The 21,007-nt window shown below is 40.8% G+C and overlaps 1 protein-coding gene across 6 annotated transcripts in view; it reads left to right on the top strand.

The window, feature by feature from the left end:
* znf512b (zinc finger protein 512B) overlaps positions 1 to 21,007 on the top strand; it is a 50,611-nt gene that overhangs the window by 16,837 nt on the left and 12,767 nt on the right. For 3 of the 6 annotated variants that reach the window (XM_044038768.1, XM_044038771.1, XM_044038770.1), the window contains 8 exons: positions 8,210 to 8,295; positions 8,456 to 8,584; positions 10,267 to 10,442; positions 10,536 to 10,804; positions 10,907 to 10,984; positions 13,369 to 13,503; positions 14,434 to 14,561; positions 15,758 to 15,850. In XM_044038768.1, coding sequence (XP_043894703.1) covers positions 8,210 to 8,295; positions 8,456 to 8,584; positions 10,267 to 10,442; positions 10,536 to 10,804; positions 10,907 to 10,984; positions 13,369 to 13,503; positions 14,434 to 14,561; positions 15,758 to 15,850 — 1,094 coding nt within the window. Of the gene's footprint in view, positions 1 to 852; positions 993 to 8,209; positions 8,296 to 8,455; positions 8,585 to 10,266; positions 10,443 to 10,535; positions 10,805 to 10,906; positions 10,985 to 13,368; positions 13,504 to 14,433; positions 14,562 to 15,757; positions 15,851 to 21,007 lie in introns of those variants that run through there. The other 3 variants (XM_044038773.1, XM_044038772.1, XM_044038774.1) reach the window with 3 other exon arrangements.

Raw genomic sequence — 21,007 nt, 5'->3', positions numbered from 1 at the left:
CACTGCCCCCTATCAGTGTGGCACAGTACTTTCTGCCTCACCCTCACCACTATGTGTGGAAGAGCCACGGTCAGACTGGACCATGTGTGCATTTATGGATTTATGGAATTATCTCAGATACAGAGACTCAAAGAGAGAGAGACAGAGAGACAGAGAGAGGAAGTGCAAAAAGAGTGAGAGAAAGAGAGCGAGACAGAGAGAGGAAGTGCAAAAGAGTGAGGAGAGAAAGAGGGGAAGTGCAAAAGAGTGAGAGAGAGAGAGAGAGAGGAAGTGCAAAAGAGAGAGAGGAAGTGCAAAAAGAGTGAGAGAAAGAGAGGAAGTGCAAAAGAGTGAGAGAGAGAGACAGAGAGGAAAAGAGTGAGAAAGAAGCTGAGAGACAGAGAGAGGAAGTGTAAAGAGAGAGACAGAGAGGAAGTGCAAAAAGTGAGAGAAAGAGATAGAAAGAGAGAGAGAGTGAGAGTAAAAAGAGTGAGAGAAGAAAGAGAGGGAAGTGCAAAAAGAGAGAGAGAGAGGAAGTGCAAAAAGAGTGAGAGGAAGTGCAAAAGAGTGAGAGAAAGAGAGAGGAAGTGCAAAAGAGAGAGAGGAAGTGCAAAAAGAGTGAGAGGAAGTGCAAAAGAGTGAGAGGAAGTGCAAAAAGAGTGAGAGACAGAGAGAGGAGTGTAAAAAGAGTGAGAGAGAGACAGAGAGGAAGTGCAGAAATAGTGAGTGAAAGAGAGAGGAAGGGATGAAGTGCAAAAAGAGTGAGAGAGACAGAGAGAGGAAGTGTAAAAAGAGTGAGAGAAAGAGAGAGGAAGTGCAAAAAGAGTGAGAGACAGAGAGAGGAAGTGTAAAAAGAGTGAGAGAGACAGAGGGAGGAAGTGCAAAAAGAGAGAGCGAGAGAGACTCTCATTTTCATACAGTGAGTATGTGAGTGGTATAATTGCTGCTCCACCTCCTGTGACTTGAATCAGACCTGACTGTGGAAGGAATCATGGGGACGTCTTCAAAGACAGGTGATGAGGCCTGTGTGTGTGTGTGTGTGTGTGTGTGTGCTGCTAAATGGACATGGTGTGAGAGGAGAAAGTTGTGAGGACAGTGAAGACAGACAGAGAGACAGTGAACCAGGACGAGTTACACATCAGTCTGTCTGTGTGTTTCCACTGTTGTGCGTCCGTCCAGGTGCATCAGTTTGTCCATCTGTTGTGTGTTAAGACTGAGTAAGCAGTGATATTACATGTTCTTTCCATGGAGTTGTGTGTGTGTGTGTTGTTTTGTGTTTGTGTTGTGTTGTCTCTCTAAACTACAGTGCGTCTAAAGCCTGCTACTGTGCACACACAGACAAAGACTTCTGTGTGAGTGTTTGTCAAAGAAACAAATGACTGTTCTCTGTGTCTGTGTCTGTGTGTGTGTCTGTGTGTGTGTGTGTTTGTGGGTAATGTGTGCACCCTTGCACTCGGGGAGCAGTTGCAGGCGTAGCTAGGAGAACTCGGAGGTTATTTGAGATCATTAGGCAGCTGCCAACACCCCTGGGTCCTGACTCTCCTCTCCTCCTCTCCTCTCCTCTCCTCTCCTCTCGTCTTCTCTCGTCTTCTCTCGTCTCCTCTCGTCTCCCCTCGTCTCGTCTCTCCTCTTCCGTCAGGTTTCAGCAGTGCAGAGCAACAGTTGCAGACAGCTGGGAGCGAGTCAGAGTCTGACATGAGTTGAACAGCTGTTTTATCCTCTTGCCTGAGAGGCAGACTGTGGATGTGACACAATAGTCGTGCTTTGTTTGTGTGGTGATCACGTGAACGTCAGAGAATCAGCGTGTGCTGTGTTCACAACATTGTCTCCACGATCATATGTTGTCGTTTTGTGCAGTGAGAAAAAAAACAACTTAATAATGTTCCTTTTGAAGTCAATTATTTATAGATTTATTCAAACTTAATGGAATCTATCTTTATCTCACTATAGTAAACCAATTGAAGTCATATTTTATGTTTTTCCTCGTTGTACATTTTCTGCAAACCACCATAACATGTATAACATATAACACCATAGGGTTAGCACATGTTTCTGAGCCAAATACATACATACGTACATCTCACTGGACCTGTGGTGAATATCGCTCACATGTCTTGTTCTTGTTTGTCTCATGCAGGAATGGAATATATGATTTTATTGAGCATTTCAGTTAAAAGAACCTGCAATGGTTTGATTACATTCATTGTTACTTTGTCACTGACAGCAGGTCGTGTCTGGTCTGATGAGTTGTGTATGAACAACACTGTCGTGGAGAAAGGTGTTTGGGCAGCACTTAGCTGCTCCGTACAAATATTTGATTTTGCTTAGTCAGCATGTTTTATATGCTCTTCACTTCCATATTCTGCCATTTATAAGGAATACATGTGTCACGTGTTTCTTGCTGTTTATATTAGTCATGACACGTGTTTTTGACGTGGAATTATACGAGACGTAAGATTGTATGAGATATTTACACCGACATATGTCGGCAGACTTCCATGTGGAACCAGCCCAGCTCCACCCTGACTGTACCACACACCAGGTGCCAAAGCATGGAACACTTGGAGCTGGTTATTTAGGTTTTATTCCTAATGGAAACACAACTAAATACATGCCGTACTGTACCGAACCAAACCGTTCCAATGTGGAAGCGTGGTTTTAGCTGTCAGCGCGATGTGTTCATAACATTTATAACTAATTCTACTATTATTCTAGTGTTAACTACAATACTTTTGGTCAGGATAATTGTGACATGATATTTTAGTTGTTGTAGATGTTTCCAATGAGTTTGATATATTTTCAGGAATAGAACCAAAATAACCAGCTCCTACCGTTAAATATTCTGTCGTACCAGTTCAGGCTGGAGTTAGACCACTCCCACCATGAACAAACCTGTGTCACTGGTTGGTTCAGAATCATGTGATTTTCATATTCCTGCATGATGATTGGAGGAACTGTCTAAGAGGAGGGATCACTTTTTGATTGACAGCGTTGCAGAAACACGTTGAGTCTTTTCTGCCTCAGTCCTGTGTGGCTTCTGTGAGGGAAGTGTGTAGACAGCTGCTCGTTTGTTGTTTGTATATATACACGGTAAATAAAAATCAGCCACAAAGCGAGCATGTGGATGTCCTCCATTGTTGTCCGTTGTGTTGAGTGTGACAACGTCGTGGTTCGTTGTTGTTGCAGTGTTACAATGTCACCGGCCACACCCCGCCTACCAAGTGAAAGTACTGTCCTAAGTCGAAACTTAAGCCTGACTTTGGGCCACTGCAAACAGAACCGTCCATGATGGAAACACAGCATTCACCACCAGCTCTCATCTTCTACCGATTTATCCTCCACATGAGGGTCGCGGGGGGCTGAAAGGCGGGGTACAGTTCATCACAGGGCCACCTAGAGGCAGCCTGTGGCCGTCGCCGGTTCAAATCCCCACCCGGCCAAAAAAGGGCTGTGGTACCCCTGAGCAAGGTACCCAACCCCCAATGCTCCCCGGGCGCTACTCAGTGTGGCAGCCCACTGCTCCTAATTCTAGGATGGGTCAAAATGCAGAGGAATACTTTCCCTAAGGGGATTAATAAAAACTAACTTAACTTAGAGACAAACACCCATCCACTCTCACACCTACGCTCAATTTAGCGTGTCCAATTTGCCAGATCCCCAAATCTGCATGTTTTTGGACGGTGAGAGGAAGCTGGAGAACCCGGGGAAAACCCACACACTGCAGAAAGACCCGCGTTCCGACCGGCTGCAAAGGAAAGAGTGCTAACCACTACACCAACCCCCGAGGCTTCGTTCTGGTGAACTACGTCACAAAAAACTAGAAATGACACGTTATAAAACAAGTTCAAATGTGGCTTTTCCGATGCTTTGCAGAAAAGTAAAGGAGACCAGGCTGTTGCATCATGCCACAGAAAATGCAAGTGTATAGCTGGTGTCTGTGTCAACCTGCACCTGTGGCCTGTGTGTTTGTCTACATGCAGATTTGCTTTGGTACGAGGGTCTGATTGTTCTGCAAGCTGGAAAGAATCCTCTGATAGCGCTAACTAAGACAAGCAGATCTTATTCCCATAGCAACAAGAACATATCTTTCCCAAGAGCAGAATTCATTAATTATGCCTTTCTTTTGAATAGACCTTTATTTTCTAAGACAGGAATTAGAATGCATGCTCAATTTCCTCCTCAGCTCTCGAGCTGTGGCGTCGACTGCATCACCTCTCCAGCTGCTACCCCCTGACAGCTAATAGAGAAATGCTGTGTCGCCTGGAGAATATTAATACACTCATATCCATGCACATGAATCACACTCTCACATGCACTGCTAATGGTTGTGTGTGTGTGGGTGAACTGTTTTCAGACCTTGTTGCTCATTCAGTTTTATTCAGCCCTGTCTTATTTTTTTTCTTTCTACCTGATTATTGTTGTGTCTAAAGTAGAAAATCACAACCCGACCCGACCCGGCCCGAGGGTCTTTAAGCTCGAAGCCCGAAATACATTTTCCCAAACACTCCAGAGGCTCTGACCACTCGCTACCAGGCTGCAAGCATGGTAGCAACTAGCAACCCTTCCTAGTTAACGAAGGAGGGACTGAGTTTGCTCATGCAACCAAACCTGCTTCATCTACTTTACTAGCACTTTTTTGGTTACGTGACTTTATCAAACGCTTTTTTCTGTTGATATCGATGAAGTGTCTATCGCGATACATATCTCCTGACTCACGAGATTAAAAATATTGTAATTTTAAATATGTGACTGATGAGGGTGAAGCCTGAGCCACAGTGGACGAAGAAAAACCCAAAGGTCCAGTTGTGTTTGTCCAGCCTGTTCTGGTCAGTATCGCCTTACAGACGCACAACGTGTCCTTCTGCATCTGCTGATATTGAACAACCACGAAGCCTAAAGACCCTGGTATACTTCCGTGCACAGCGCGCGCTGACTCAACGCGCATCGTGTACGTGACGCAGTATGCTGGCATCAGTGCACTCGCAGCATGGTGGAGGTGGAGAATTAAGCTCTGTTCAACAAGCAGAACAAACATAAGAGGTACTCGCCAAGGATAGTCATCCCAGCCTCGACCTGACGACACCTTCTGTTGATGAGCCGCTCAAACTTCAGGAAGAACCAGTCCAGCCATGCTGCAATCCTCATCAACAGCACAGCTGTGGAGGTGGTCAGCAGCACCACCACGACACCTGGTCTCTGAACACTGCATCACTGCATGGTGTCTGCACTTCCTGCACAGGATGAGGAGAGCCCACTTGCCTCTGCCCATCCTCACTAGATTCTACACAAGCACCATAGAGAGCAACTATCTGTGTGACAAGACTGGAAGAATGTGAGGACAGCAGAGATCATTGGGATGTCTCTGCCCTCCATTCAGGACATTACACCTGCTGTTGACCGAGAGAGGCAAACACAAATGTTTTGAGACTTGTCGTTGTTTTGGGACTTGTTTTGGGACTTGCTGGTGTTTTGGTACTTGCCGGTGTTTTGGGACATGTTTTGGTACTTGTTGGTGTTTTGGGACTTGCCAGTGTTTTGGGACTTGTTTTGGACTTGCTGGTGTTTTGGGACTTGTTTTGGGACTTGCTGGTGTTTTGGGACTTGTTTTTGGACTTGCTGGTGTTTTGGGACTTGCTGGTGTTTTGGTACTTGCCGGTGTTTTGGGACTTGCGGTGTTTTGGGAAATGTTTTGGTACTTGTCGGTGTTTTGGGACTTGTTTTGGACTTGCTGGTGTTTTGGGACTTGTTTTGGGACTTGCGGTGTTTTGGGACTTGTTTTGGACTTGCTGGTGTTTGGGACTTGCCGCATTTTGGGACTTGCGTGTTTTGGGACTTGCGGTGTGTTGGGACTTGTTTTGGGACTTGACGGTGTTTTCTGTCCTGCGTGTTTTGGGGTTTGTTTGTGTTTTTGTTTCTGTGTGTGTTTTTGTTTTGGTTTGTGTTTGTGTTTGTGAATATGCAGCTCATTTCTCCTCCTGCATGTGTTTTGGGTCATTGCAGTGTGTTTTCCCCTCTCAGCTACTGTAGGTGAGAGGAGGTAATTGTCTTTGACACAAAGAAACCTGGTCAAACCACCTGCATATTTGGTCTAAACTGGATATGAATTGGTGATTTTCTTGCTGTGAGGCAACAATTCCGGCCATTTTACCACCATGTGGTGTGAGTGTAACATACTGCACTGAAAAAAGAAAATGGTTGACAAACTTAAAAACACTAAGCAAGCACGTTTAGTTTAAATGAACTTAATTCATTTACGTAGGTGTTATCAGCTGAAGTCATGTCTTTTTCAGTCAAACCCAATTTAAACTGAACTAAATACAGAGCGCTATTGTGCACAGTTTGAATAGTGAGAAACATTCAGGTGTGACTGTGTGTGTGTGTGTGGAGGGGCAAATAGATCAGCTATATATCAGCTATAGCCTGTGATCCACTGCCTCAGCTTTCTCTCTCCATTCCTCCTTCCCTCCATCTCTTGCTCTACTGCTTTTCTTTTCTCTCTCTATCCCATATGTGTGTCTCCCTTCACTGTTCCTTGTACCTGGTCTTTCTCCATGTGAGTGTCCTCTAAGGACGGGCAGGGACTGCTCTCTTCGCCTTCTACAATCAAACCCCTGCACTCATCAACCCTGCACTTCTGCAGCTGAGGAGAGGGCAAGAGCTGAGGATGAGTGTATGGATGCATGTGGAAAAGAGCAGGGCAAGGAGGAGAGGAGACAACTGCAGAGATATACTGTAGGCTGGACTCAGTGTGTGTTGATCTATGAGGAGGAAATGTTAAAGGCAGTTTCTGTAAATGTCATTTTTACGTTTCCTTGTTCAATTTAAAAAAGAAATCATTAAAACTGTTATTTAGATCTTTTCTTTAGATTCAGTCTGTTTTTGTAACTGACGTTATTCATTTTGCATCATAAATGTGTTTTTGTTACAAATGGTGTGCAATATCATTTTAATCAATCAATTAATAATTAACGGGTTTAGAAAAACAAGAAAGACATTTTGTTTTAACAAATATATTAAGAATGCCTTCTTTTTTCATTGCTCCCCGGACGCTACTCAGTGTGGCAGCCCACTGCTCCTAATTCTATGATGGGTCATATGCAGAGAATAATTTCCCCTAAGGGGGATTAATAAAGATAAATTATAAATTATAATTAATTTATTTGAACAGAATTTCTGATGGATTCATATTTCATTCATAAATCACAGGAGAACACAGAGATGATGCACTAACAAAAGACATGTACATTTTCATCTGGACAGTTGTTAGGAGCCCTGACTCATATGACAATGATCATTTTTACTTAAGCAAGACAGTCTGAGAGTGAGTGTACTTTACGTCTTATGTATGTCAAGGTTCTTTAATATGCACAAACTGATTCAGATCTGTTCAGAAAGCTCCTTTGACCTAAATGCTCTGTTCTATATTTCTTCTTTTCTGTTCTTACATAGAGAAATACTTTGGTTGCACTGTTCACTAACGCACAATAGTTACAGATCAATGTAAAAAACTGGGATTAAATCGTGATTGTGATTTTACTGTGAAAAAAATTGTGATGTGATATTTTTGCCATATCGCCTAGTTTAAAATATAAAGGTATATCAGTAATTCATAGTGAGTATATTGATAAATACAGCAGTAAAATACTATAAAGGGCCTGTGGATGTAGACAAATGATGGTTTTAGTAACATGGGACGGCCATGTGGGCAAATACGGGTGTAAATCACAGGGTACGTCACGATACGATACAATACGCGATGCGTGGTCCGCGATACCAATGATATCACAATACAACCATTCTGTGACACTCAAGAAAATCGTAAAGTAAGACATCACGATTTCTGTCTAACAAAGAAAACAAAACATCCGTAGAAGTGCATGAACGTTGATGGGCATCGTAGCTTTCTCCACCGGCATCCCACTGTAAACTCCCTCTTCTCAGGGTAAGATTCAGTTGAGTTCACCTGAGGAGGAGACATCGAGTCGCGACGCCCAGCGAGTGACACTGGCAGACACTGTTAGAGTGTCTTCATTTGTTCATTAAAATGTAGATATCTGCCCCGGTTCTTATTGCACGACGAAGGACAAGCATATATCAATGATGGAGCCCACATGGACATGCTGGCTATAATGACTTCTATGAACAGAGCATGGGTCATACCATGTCAGTTAATATTGGAGCAGGATTGTCCTGGTGGAAACTGTAATTGTTGTCTCTCTCTGTCTCCCAGTGCCAGGTCCAGTGTGTGATGAGCCAGCAGAAGGGAAGAGGAAAGGTCGACCCAAAGCAGACGTGCAGGAACTGAGGAGCATCCCTGTGAGTATCTCCCTCGCTCTTTGAAGTAGAGTGGGTGTTTGAAGTGGGCCTCACTTCTTTCTTGCACAGAGCCGGCAGCTCCCCATGATTCTGCACAATATACAGCACAGTGTACAGTAGTCTGCATGTCTTCAATTGTCTCTCCCTCACCCCTGAGCAGGCCCATATGATAGTTCAATGGAAGGAAGAGTTTAAACGCCGCTCCAGGGTTAAGTGTCCGTGTTCAGGCTGCTGGTTAGAGTTTCCCAGCATCTATGGCGTCAAGTACCACTATCAACGCTGCCAGGGGGTGAGTCACTAATCTCTGCTCTTTCCTGCTTTGCGGCTAATTCTTCCTTGTGCTTCACAATAGAGAAAGTAAAGGGATAATTCACGTTTTTTGAAGTGGGCTTGTGTGACGTGTGTCTGTGCAGAGAAGCAGCTGAAACCATTCATCCATTATGAAAAGAATCGTTAGGTGCAGCTCGAGTGTGGGACGTGTGGGTGTAAGCTCGGTGGAAACACTGCGGCCACTGTGGGTTAAAAAAACAACAACATATTATTAGCCAGGGTCACACGGTAGACTAGTGGCTAGCACTCTTGCCACAGCAGGCTGGTCCAGTTCAAATCCTGGTTCAACCAAGGGCCTTTCTATGTGGAGTTAGCATGTTCTCCCTGTGTGTGTGTGTGTGTGTGCGCGTGTGCGTGTGTGCGTGCAGAGGTTGATTGAAAGTGACTGTAGGTCTCTGTATGCCCTTTATGGACTGGCAGCATAGGCAGTATATCAAAGTGTTTTCTATATTGAGAGATGAAGATCATATGGTGATAAGGTTCCAGTGATGACTTTTCCTGGTTTTAAAGGCTAAAATGATAAGCCACTCAATTAACACTTTATTTTTTATTTTAAGCCTAATGATTTGTGTTGTTATTTCTGAAATTGACCATATTTACATGCAATTCCATGCAATTATTCTTCATTAAACATTAAAAAGCTAAAGAAATAAAGGTATTGTCTGAAATGAAAGGTCATTGTAATTTTTACTGATCATAAACAGTAGATATTTGATTTTAGATTGTATTGTATCGTGTGCAGCTTTATATCAGCATATATTATGTTTATGTGGATATACAGTAGCCCAAAAATATCCAGATAATCTCTGTTTCCTCAGCTCTGTCTGAAGCACATTCTCTCCCTCATCAGAGACATCACAGATCACTGGAGCTGTTGATCCACTGCTTGTTTTGTGATTTACTAAAGTAAGACAGCGTGAGCATATGACACAGCACACCAGTCACACCCAAGCACAGGTTTTCTTTGGAAACTAAGCAGGTTACCAACCTTCTGTCTAATGTTTTGATGAAGTTGCATCTTAAACCCTTGCACACGGTTCATATTTCATTCCCTCATGTGGAATTTTCCCAAAATAAGTGTTGAATTTTAAACTCCAGATGTGTTTAGAATATACAGTATACATATCCGGATGATTTCTCCTTACCTTTAGTTTATCTCGAGGTTTCACATCTACTAGTTTGCAGTGAAAAAAACGACCTACTGTAACTCAACATTATGTCCAAGACGAGGCAAGTACAGTTTTACATTTTAAAGACTCCACAAATCCGCCAGCATTTTCTTTTAAGAAGACTCACAGTGGTGCATCTGAATATTTACATTCAGCTCCAATGTGCAAAAATGTGTTGATTGTTTTGGGGCTAGTTTGGGTCAGTGTAGGTCCAGTCATGACATTTCACCCGCCATGTCCGGCTGCTTCTCAGCGCAGGAAGCTCAGTGTAATAAAGTGGTACCTCACACAGCCTCACTTCAAAAACCTTTAATATAAGGCGGTAATATTGCATATATCTCAGTCTATAAATATTAAGCATACATGAGCGTAAGGCAATGTATGATGAGTGAAGTGAACGACTTCCAGTGACAGCTGCTCGGCGGGAGCAGGACGAGGACTGTAAATGTCCTCATGTCTGTGTTTGTACCAGGCCACAGTCGCTGAGAAGCTGAGTCATGGCTGCCCCTACTGTGAGGCAGTGTTTGCCACCAAGGTCCACCTGCACAAGCACAAGCTGTGGAACCATCCCGACAGGGTCACGATGGAGGGCAAGGAGGGGCAAGCGAAACTTCAGAAGACTCCTGTCAAGTCCAACACCAAGAAAAGGTGACTGGGCGTTTAAAGTCCCACATCACGGTGTTGGTGTAAGGTCGTCATGCTGATCCCACAAAACTGTCCTCCCTCGTTTTGTGAATCCAGGCCCTTGGAGAACAGCCCCCCTTCTCCTGTCTTCTTCAAAGTGAAGAAGATCCACGAGGTGTCGACACCCTCACAGAACGGCGATGTGGTCCACCAGAGGAGCGAGAGGAAGCAGCACAGTCAGCAGATCCCCCAGTCCCTGCCCGTCCTCCCTCACTCCCAGCAGTCGCAGTGCCAGAGCACGTCGTCTGACGCTGGCGGCAGTGAAAGTGAGGGCGGGAGTCTTCCTCCATCTTTGGCTGACGAGGACCCGGAGCGAATGAAGCACAGTAAAATTACAGCAGATCTCTTGTCATGTCATGGATTCTCTCTCTCATTACACCCACACAGTGTGTGTTTGACCATTTCCTTGCTCTTGTTTTTTTCTCTTGAGCCAGGACGGAAGCAGAAAACACCCAAGAAATTCACCGGAGAGCAGCCCTCTATATCTGGAACATTCGGATTGAAAGGTAGCTGTGGAAATTGCTCTCGCTTATTTCTAATAATAAATCACTTTGTATCTCTCCCTTTCTTCCTACTGTCCCATCTCCAGAAGCACCTTCATGACAGTCAGCGTACGCCTCACTTTATTTCATTGTGTTGCCTCCAACAATGAACACAGTTGGAGAATATTTTCCCGGGTTCAACCTGATCTGAGCTCTGATCCATGTGCACATGTACCTTTATGTGTGGTACCAGGACTGTACTATTACAGTGTCACCTTCAAGAGACTCTGAAGGCTGCTTTATCATGTTCTGCTGCCACATTAGAAATGAATTCATGACAAGTGAATGCATTTGTAGCGTAGAGCATGTTTGCATGCTCACCACAGTGACAGGCACAAGGAAAGCTCTCTGACAGGCCAGTAATGAGCAGCCCACACACACTTACTTCAGCAGTGTTCTTGAGGTGGTTGAAGCCTGACTCTGTTCAAATGTGACACCGTTTGTATCAGTGTACTGTTTTAATCATTGGTTCTTTGTCGATATCTGATAATAGAATAGAATTGTTTATTGTCATTGCACAGGGTACTACGTACATAAACAAGTAAACATCTGTAAAATACATAAAAACAATAGACATGTTCAGTCATATAACACACACACGTACATAAACAAGTAAACAACTGTAAAATACATAAAAACAATAGACATGTTCAGCCATATAACACACACACGCACATAAACAAGTAAACAACTGTAAAATACATAAAAACAATAGACATGTTCAGCCATATAACACACACACACGTACATAAACAAGTAAACATCTGTAAAATACATAAAAACAATAGACATGTTCAGCCATATAACACACACACACGTACATAAACAAGTAAACAACTGTAAAATACATAAAAACAATAGAAATGTTCAGCCATATAACACACACACACACATAAACAAGTAAACATCTGTAAAATACATAAAACAATAGAAATGTTCAGCCATATAACACACACACACACATAAACAAGTAAACAACTGTAAAATACAAAAACAATAGAAATGTTCAGCCATATACACACACACCTACATAAACAAGTAAACATCTGTAAAATACATAAAAACAATAGACATGTTCAGCCATATAACACACACACGTACATAAACAAGTAAACATCTGTAAAATACATAAAAACAATAGACATGTTCAGCCATATAACACGCGCACGCATATAAACAAGTAAACATCTGTAAAATACATAAAAACAATAGACATGTTCATATAACACACACGCATAAACAAGTAAACATCTGTAAAATACATAAAAACAATAGAAATGTTCAGCCATAATACACACACACTACATAAACAAGTAAACATCTGTAAAATACATAAAACAATAGACATGTTCAGCCATATAACATGCATAAACAAGTAAACATCTGTAAAATACATAAAACAATAGACAAACAATCAGCCATATAACACACAGTACATAAACAAGTAAACATCTGTAAAATACATAAAACAATAGACATGTTCAGCCATATAACACACACACACGCATAAACAAGTAAACATCTGTAAAATACATAAAACAATAGACATGTTCAGTCATATAACACACACACGCATATAAACAAGTAAACAACTGTAAAATACATAAAACAATAGACATGTTCAGTCATATAACACACACACGTACATAAACAAGTAAACAACTGTAAAATACATAAAAACAATAGACATGTTCAGTCATATAACACACACACACATACATAAACAAGTAAACAACTGTAAAATACATAAAAACAATAGACATGTTCAGTCATATAACACACACACGTACATAAACAAGTAAACAACTGTAAAATACATGAAAACAATAGACATGTTCAGTCATATAACACACACACACACATACATAAACTCCAGCACATGTAAACGAGGATACATGCTACACTCGATGATGCAGTCCTGATGCGTGGCGCCTGTGTCGTCAGTGTGTGAGAAAACGTGCTGCACATCGATGTGAATGTGTGATGACAAAACCACGAGTGGTTGTGCACGATAAATACAGCTGTTGCAGACAGTATGTTGTTAAACTGTTAAACTGCAGTGTTCAGTTTACGTATGGCAGTGAGGTAGGAGCTGTTTTGGAGTGTATTGGGTTAGGACATGACTAACATGAAGTGTTGGCCAGAGGGCAGCGATGCATCGCTCATGAAAATGATTTGAGTTGCTTTAAATGTTCGTTTCAACTTTCCCTTCTCTGGTATTTCCCTTGTTCAGCATTGTCCTCTGTCTGTCTCACTGTGCTTGTACATCTCTAATTACCATGTTTACGTCCAGTAGTAGTATTAATTGCTCCCATGACTGTGTGTTTGTGTGTGTGTGTGTGTGTCAGGCATGACTAAGGTGGAGGAGAAACTGAAAGCAGGTCGTGCAAAGAGACCAGAAGGAAGTGCGCTCAGTGAGGATCCTCAGAGAAGACCAGCTCCAGCTCAGTCCGCCAAGAAAGACTCAGCCACAACCAGCTCTGGTGGGTGAACTTTTCTGTACCTGCTGTTTAGTGATGTTTTCTCACAGCCAGAGTTATACTCTATACTTATACAATACTCTAACTATACTCTATAGTTAGAGTATTGTTGTCTCACAGCCAGAGGGTCACCACAAGGTCACTAGAAGGTCACCAGTCAGAACATATTTACCATTATCTTTGAATCAGTTAGTCTGAGGAACATCTCATCTACACCTCAATGAATGTGTGATTCTTTTTCCAAAGAGTAACTTTTCTGATGCCTAAATAACATTTATAATCAGTTTATAATCAAATAATAAACGACATTATTGATGAACTTCTCAATTTATTAGTTATCTTTTGATTTAGTCAATCAATTACTAAATCAGCACATAAAAACAAAACTTGTACAGAGCCTTGTCTTTATGTTGGAGTCATTATCTAATCATTAAGTGTAACTTAATAATATAATATTTAATCATTTGTTCAAAGTTGTTTTAAACTATTGTTTTAAAACATGTACAAACAAACAGCAACATGTCGCCGCGACCGCCTCTAGGTCGACTTGAAAGGCTCGGGGCAAAGGTGAACCCCCGCCCCGCCCTCGCCGCTTCCCGGGGCCGTGGACATGGGCACTCGCTGCGGCTTCTCCCGCCTGCCCCTGGCGCGACTGTCCTCAGTGCGCCCCAACTGCGTCACGTCACCGGCGCGAGGAGCGTGAATTGGGCATAAGGGGTCGGCGGCGAGGTTTTGATTGACAGATTACGCGCACAATAAGCAGAAATGTCTGAACGTCTGACAAAGTACGCACTGACATTTACGTCCATTCTCGTCTCGTCAAACAAAACTCACACACGTCTCGTCATGATTTCGTCATCAAAGATGAGAAGTTCATCTCGTCATCGACGACAAAAACAACACTGATAACTGACAGAATATGGTGTTTCCCAGGCGTGGTTCCTGACACGCAGTGGCAGCGGGCGATCTCAGAGCGAGGGGAAGTCGTGTGTCCCAGCTGCTCCATCGTCACCAGGAAAACCATCCACGGCCTCAAGAAACACATGGAGATTTGCAAGAAGGTCAGTGGACGGTACACACACATCCATCAGAGTGGAGCACGGTGGACTGTGCTGTAAAAGCCTTTAAGAGTTTTCCTGTGAGACCATTCAATATCATCATGAGACAAATGTTTCACTGTGTCACGAGTGAACTGATGAGTCTGCACCGTCAGCCACATTGTATAAATACAACATGTCCTGTTCCTGTTTCAAAGTAAAAGCCTTCCTTTTCCTGTGTTGATAAATGCGAGTGTTTAAGTGATCAGGACTTTTAGGATTAAAAGCCGCTCCTGTTTCTGTTTCAAGCACACAACATACTCTATAGATAAATTACAGTATAACATCACATAATCACAAACTTTTCAGTATGAACCATAAAAGTGCATTTAGGAAAATCAGTTTCAGACAGTTGTGTGGTTTGTGCCGCATATTTAAATATTGGACTTGGATCACAGACAATAACAAACCTGTGTTGGTCATTCTATGTGAAGTTTTTGTTTTATCAAAAAAATTAGAAGAATTTGAAAAAATTGGAAGAATCCTCGATTTCCCCTTTGACGTTGACTGCAGTGTTCAGAGATGCCCCTCCCCCTCCTCCTCCTCCTCCTCCTCCTCCTCCCTGCAGAGTCTGGGGAGCCTTTACAGTAAAGACATTGATTGGACAGTATCTCAGTATAGTGATCCCAAACCATGTTACATTCTGTACTCATGTGTCCTTATGTGAGAGTGAATATCAGCTGGACACTGTACACTTCTGTGCTTTGTTTGCATTGCACTCTATTACGGTCAATAGAAGTAATAAAGGAGGTTAAAGGAAGCGCTCTCTCCTGAGGACAAGGGCAGCTGCACTGACAAATGTTCCTACAAGCATTTTAATGCCTCTGTGACCCAGTGGCCCACGTGTCATTAAAGTGACAGGCCGCCATTAAATAATGACAAAATCACCACATTACCTCAGGGTCAGTCACCATCACAGCACCTCTGCCCGCAGATCAATACTGAAGCGAGGAGGACGTCTATGGAAGGAAATGCTGTTTGTTTAATTGACTTTTCCTGGGTCTTTAACTGGCTTTTGTCCACAATAATGCACTAATAAAAAAAATAAAACTCTTATAAAGTTACACATGAATTGTTTTTTCTATATTGATAAATCCAATAAAGAGCAGAGGCAGCAGGAAATGTCATTTGATGGTGTGTTTGACCTTTAACCCCTGCAGCTCCAGGACGCCCTGAAGTGCCAGCAGTGCCAGAAGCAGTTCAGATCCAAGGCCGGCCTCAACTACCACACCATGGCTGAGCACAGCAACAAGGTCTGTGCACACACACACACACACACACACACACACACACACGAGCAAAAAGTGGAGCAAAAACACCAGGAAGTTTAACAGTTTGCTTCAACAGAAATGTAAAAAGATATATGAGTGAGTATGAATTCACAGAGGGGTAAATCTTTTTTCTCTTCCTCGTTGGATGAAGTACAGTAGCGTAGTACCTAGTACCAGGTTCTGTTTTTAGGACCTGGTACCTGCTCCGGCGAGGTTCCAAAAGCGTGTTGAGTAGGTAACTATGTGACGATGTGCCGTCACGACACACAAATCAAGCCGAACATGTCGAACTGTAGATCAGTTAAAACTACTTAACAATCCTCAACACGTGGGTTCATCTGGTGATGACTCCGCCCACATTGAGTAGGTACTTTTCTTGTCGTGGAGATGCAACCTAACCGTGCCGTGCCGAGGCGAGTGGGAATCTGGGACACAGTTGTCACAGACTCATGACGACATAAAGACTGCGTTACTTTAATCATTCCATGATTGAAACTTATGTGCATTTCAACTCAATGCACATAAGTTATAATAGAATTTGGAAAAGGATGTAAAAGGAAAAGCATAGAATCCACCATTAATAGCAGTTGTGCTGCATTCAGTGACCTGTTGTAAATAGTAACCACTGATTCTAAACTCTCAATTTCTACTTAGATTTTCAATGAATTCTTTTAAAAACTCTATTTTACTCTAGATTTCACTAAAAGAACGGACCGAACACAACTCTAGCTTGAACAGTCGTTTGTGGATCTTTAGAAGCTAATTACATACTATATCTTTAACTATTTGACATTCATGCTGATAATTATTGATACCATAAGGTTTGATACCAAACCTTGTTCTCAGTGACCCAGTGACCAGGTCATAAGTGATTAGTAACCACATCACAGCAGAACAAGTATTGGGGGGTTGGTAAAACTTGCACTTGTGGCTCTATGTATAGAAAGTCATGGTATCCACTAGTGTCAGTTTCCCTGCATGTAGCTGAGTGAAGTGTGTTGTATCTGTTGTATATTGACTCTCAGCTGTTTTGCCCCCTCCCTCTAAAACTGCCCTCGTGTGGTTTTGTAAGTGATGATACATTTGATCTGTGATCGGTGTTCCTGTCCTTGACGTGCTCACATTTCTTTGTGCAGCTGTCTGACAGCAGAGAGCTTCATTAAGATATGACCATCACACACACACACACACACACACACACACACACACACACACACACATACACACACACACATAATAACTCAACACAGCCCATTTCCAAAAGGTGACATAAAAGACGAGCAGAAAGTGTTTGTGTCACAGTATTAAGTATTCGTTGTGTATATACAGTATATTATCAGTGTATTTTAATAGTATATTGTGGATGTGTGGTGGTATGAGGGCAGTTGTGTTGTTTCTGTGTATAGAGTGTTTCCTTGTGTTCCAGTGAGTTAGTGCATGTGCATCATTGTGTTGTGGTTTTGGGTCACGGTTTTTATTTCACGCACATTAAGCAGAAGAAAAACATTTGAGACGTTCACAGTCTCACTTTATTTAGTTTAGCACAAAAATAACATGTTGTGTTCAGACGTGATGACTCAGGAAAACTTCCACCAGTTTTCACAACACACAGAGCAAAATAATACATTCAGCCAGTTGAATTTGTTTTGTAGCTTTTTGGTACCAGTTCCTAATTGGGTCGGTACCGTTAAGATTCTGGACAAACGGTACTGTTATCTGTACTTTTTTTTATCTCCAAACACTTGGTGCCCAGAGTGCAGCGTGTTTGATTGCTATAACAAAGTTAGCAGCCCGGCTAGCGCTAAAGACTGCAGCGCCCGGTTTGGTTTCTGCGACGTTAAGTTTATTTATGTTACGTTAATCCTGGAGGCGGCACCACGGACCAAACAGCAGCTACCACAGCTCCGCCCACATTGCAGACGAAATGAAGATGACAGCAGAAAGAATGCAGGAAGGCCACAGGGTCGACGTATGGTCCGTCTGTGCTTACAGAACATTGCAGAGCTTCTGTTCTGTTGAAGCTTTAATATTAGCATGTGGTAATACAAAAATAATCTTTTAACATCTTGTAACGTCTTTATTTTTTACACAAAATCTCATGTTGTAGTATCAATAAGAGTATCGATAAGAATCGGTATCGATAAGGATTATCAGTATAGGTATCGATAAAATCCTAACGATATAGTACATATATATAAGATATAGTAAATGACGGTGACGCTGTGTTCTTTGGTTCCCTAACATTGTGTGACGTGTCGTTCCTATCGTGACTGTGTTCATGAACGTGAGGATTAAAGCTGTCACATATAAATCTATTTATGGAGAATATAGAGTATATACACATTTAATCTTTGGGAATATTGCAGTGGCTTTTGTATTGAACGGTTCAGTTTTTTACTGTTCGGTTTTATATAAAGTGCAAATATTGTTTCTGTGAGCGAGTCCACATTATCTACTGTTGTAATGTGACTTGTAAGTGCACATGGTCACATGGCCCGGCCCCAGTGCAGTGTGGGAAAACCCAGCATGCTTGCAGAAGGACAGAGGTCGCCCACTGAGACTGACCTTGATTCCGCTGATGTGATTGTGATGTTTCCATCTTTTCTGAGGTGTTTTTACATTTAAACTTTTATATAAATATAATATAATGAAGCATCCAGACCAAGGAGATTTCAAAACACAGAGACATTTATACAACATTGAAAATAATATATGAAATACAAACTAATTTGATGAAAGTTAGTTAAATGAGCAAAAAGCCAAAGCCTCTTATTTTGAAGGCCATGATGAAAGGAAGTGATAATGGGTGAGAGGCGTGAAGGTGACGGTGTATGTGTGTTTGAAAGAGACACAGGATTTCATGCACACTATAAGTGGAGAATCTTCACTACATATTATGACACACACACAGGTGTTGTTGTTGTTGTTGTTGTTGTAAAGGTGAGTTAGTGTGTGTGTTTAAGTCGTACTGTATGAATGTGTGTGTGTGTGTGTGTGTGTGTGTGTGTGTGTGCGTGCATCAGAGTGCTCTGGGACCAGGAGGGACATAGAAGTTCTAATGTTGTGTTCTATGTTGTGTTCTATGTTGTGTTCTATGTTTTGTTCTATGTTGTGTTCTATGTTGTGTTCTATGTTATGTTCTATGTTGTGTTCTATTTGTGTTTTATATTGTGTTCTATGTTTTGTTCTATGTTGTGTTCTCTTTGTGTTCTATATTTGTGTTCTATGTTATGTCTTATGTTGTGTTCTATGTTGTGTTTTTATGTTGTGTTCTATGTTATGTTTTTATTTGTGTTTCTATTTGTTCTATGTTATGTTCTATTTGTGTTCTATTTGTGTTCTATGTTGTATTCTATGTTGTGTTCTATATGTTCTATGTTATTCTATGTTGTGTTTTATTCTATGTTATGTTTTATGTTGTGTTCTATGTTGTGTTCTATGTTATGTTCTATGTTGTGTATTTGTGTTCTATGTTGTGTTCTATGTTGTGTTCTTCTATATTGTGTTCTTTTTTGTGTTCTATGTTATTATGTTATCTATCTATATGTTGTGTTCTATGTTATGTTCTATGTTATGTTCTAGGTTCTATGTTGTGTTCTATGTTATGTTCTATGTTGTGTTCTATGTTGTGTTCTATTTGTAAGTCGCTTTGATAAAAGCTGCCTTAAATGACATGTAATGTAATGTTCTATATTTATGTTCTATGTTATGTTCTATGTTGTGTTCTATGTTGTGTTCTATGATATGTTCTAGGTTGTGTTCTATGTTGTGTTTTATGTTGTGTTCTATGTTATGTGTATGTTGTGTTCTATGTTCTATGTTGTGTTCTATGTTGTGTTCTATGTATGTTATGTTCTATATGTTCTATGTTATGTTCTATGTTATGTTCTATGTTGTGTTCTATGTTGTGTTTTATGTTGTGTTCTATGTTATGTTTATTTTATGTTCTTCTATGTTGTGTTCTATATTGTGTTCTATCTATTTATGTTGTGTTCTATGTTGTTTATGTTGTGTTCTATATTTTATTGTGTTCTATCTATGTTATGTTCTATGTTGTGTTCTATGTTGTGTTCTATATTTGTGTTCTATGTTGTTATTTCTATTTGTGTTCTATGTTATGTTCTATGTTATGTTCTATGTTGTGTTCTATGTTATGTTCTATGTTGTGTTCTATGTTCTATATGTCTCTATATGTTGTGTTTCTATTTGTGTTCTATGTTGTATTCTTAATGTTATGTTCTATGTTGTGCTATGTTATGTTCTATGTTATGTTCTATATTGTGTCTCTATGTTATGTTCTATGTTATGTCTCTATGTTGTGTTCTATTTATGTTCTATATTATTTATATGTTATGTTCTATGTTATATTTTATATGTTTCTATGTTGTGTTCTATGTTATGTTCTATGTTGTGTTCTATGTTGTGTTCTATTTATATGTTATGTTCTATTTATGTTCTATTTGTTCTATTTGTTTCTATTTTGTATTTGGATAAAATTCTATACATGTAATGTAATTAATGTATGTTCTATTTATATGTTATGTTTATGTTCTATGTTATGTTCTATGTGTTCTATGTTGTGTTCTATATATGTTCTATGTTCTATTATGTTGTGTTCTATATTTATGTTTTATGTTGTGTTCTATGTTATTCTATGTTCTATTTATATTTATATGTTCTATATGTTCTATGTTATGTTCTATGTTATGTTCTATTCTATGTTGTGTTATATGTTATATTTATATGTTCTATATTAGTTCTATGTTATGTTCTATTCTATGTTGTGTTCTATCTTATATATATTTGTGTTCTATATTATGTGTTCTATATTTATATTTATATGTTGTGTTCTATGTTCTATGTTATGTTCTATTGTGTTCTATATTTATATGTTGTGTTCTATGTTCTATGTTATGTTCTATGTTGTGTTCTATGTTGTGTTCTATGTTATGTTCTATGTTGTGTTCTCTGTTGTGTTCTATGTTATGTTCTATGTTGTGTTCTATGTTATGTTCTCTGTTGTGTTCTCTGTTGTGTTCTATGTTGCGCTGAATGAAGAAAGGACCCGTTCAACCACCAGCTACTGGTGGCTCTTTAATGAAGGCAGGATGGTGGATGTGTCTGTACAAGGCTCTGTAA

The sequence above is a fragment of the Solea senegalensis genome, linkage group LG11 (genome assembly GCF_019176455.1).
Source record: "Solea senegalensis isolate Sse05_10M linkage group LG11, IFAPA_SoseM_1, whole genome shotgun sequence".
NCBI lineage: Eukaryota > Metazoa > Chordata > Actinopteri > Pleuronectiformes > Soleidae > Solea > Solea senegalensis.
Note: the sequence above shows the minus strand (reverse complement) of the source record. Positions and strands in the feature narration are given on the sequence as shown.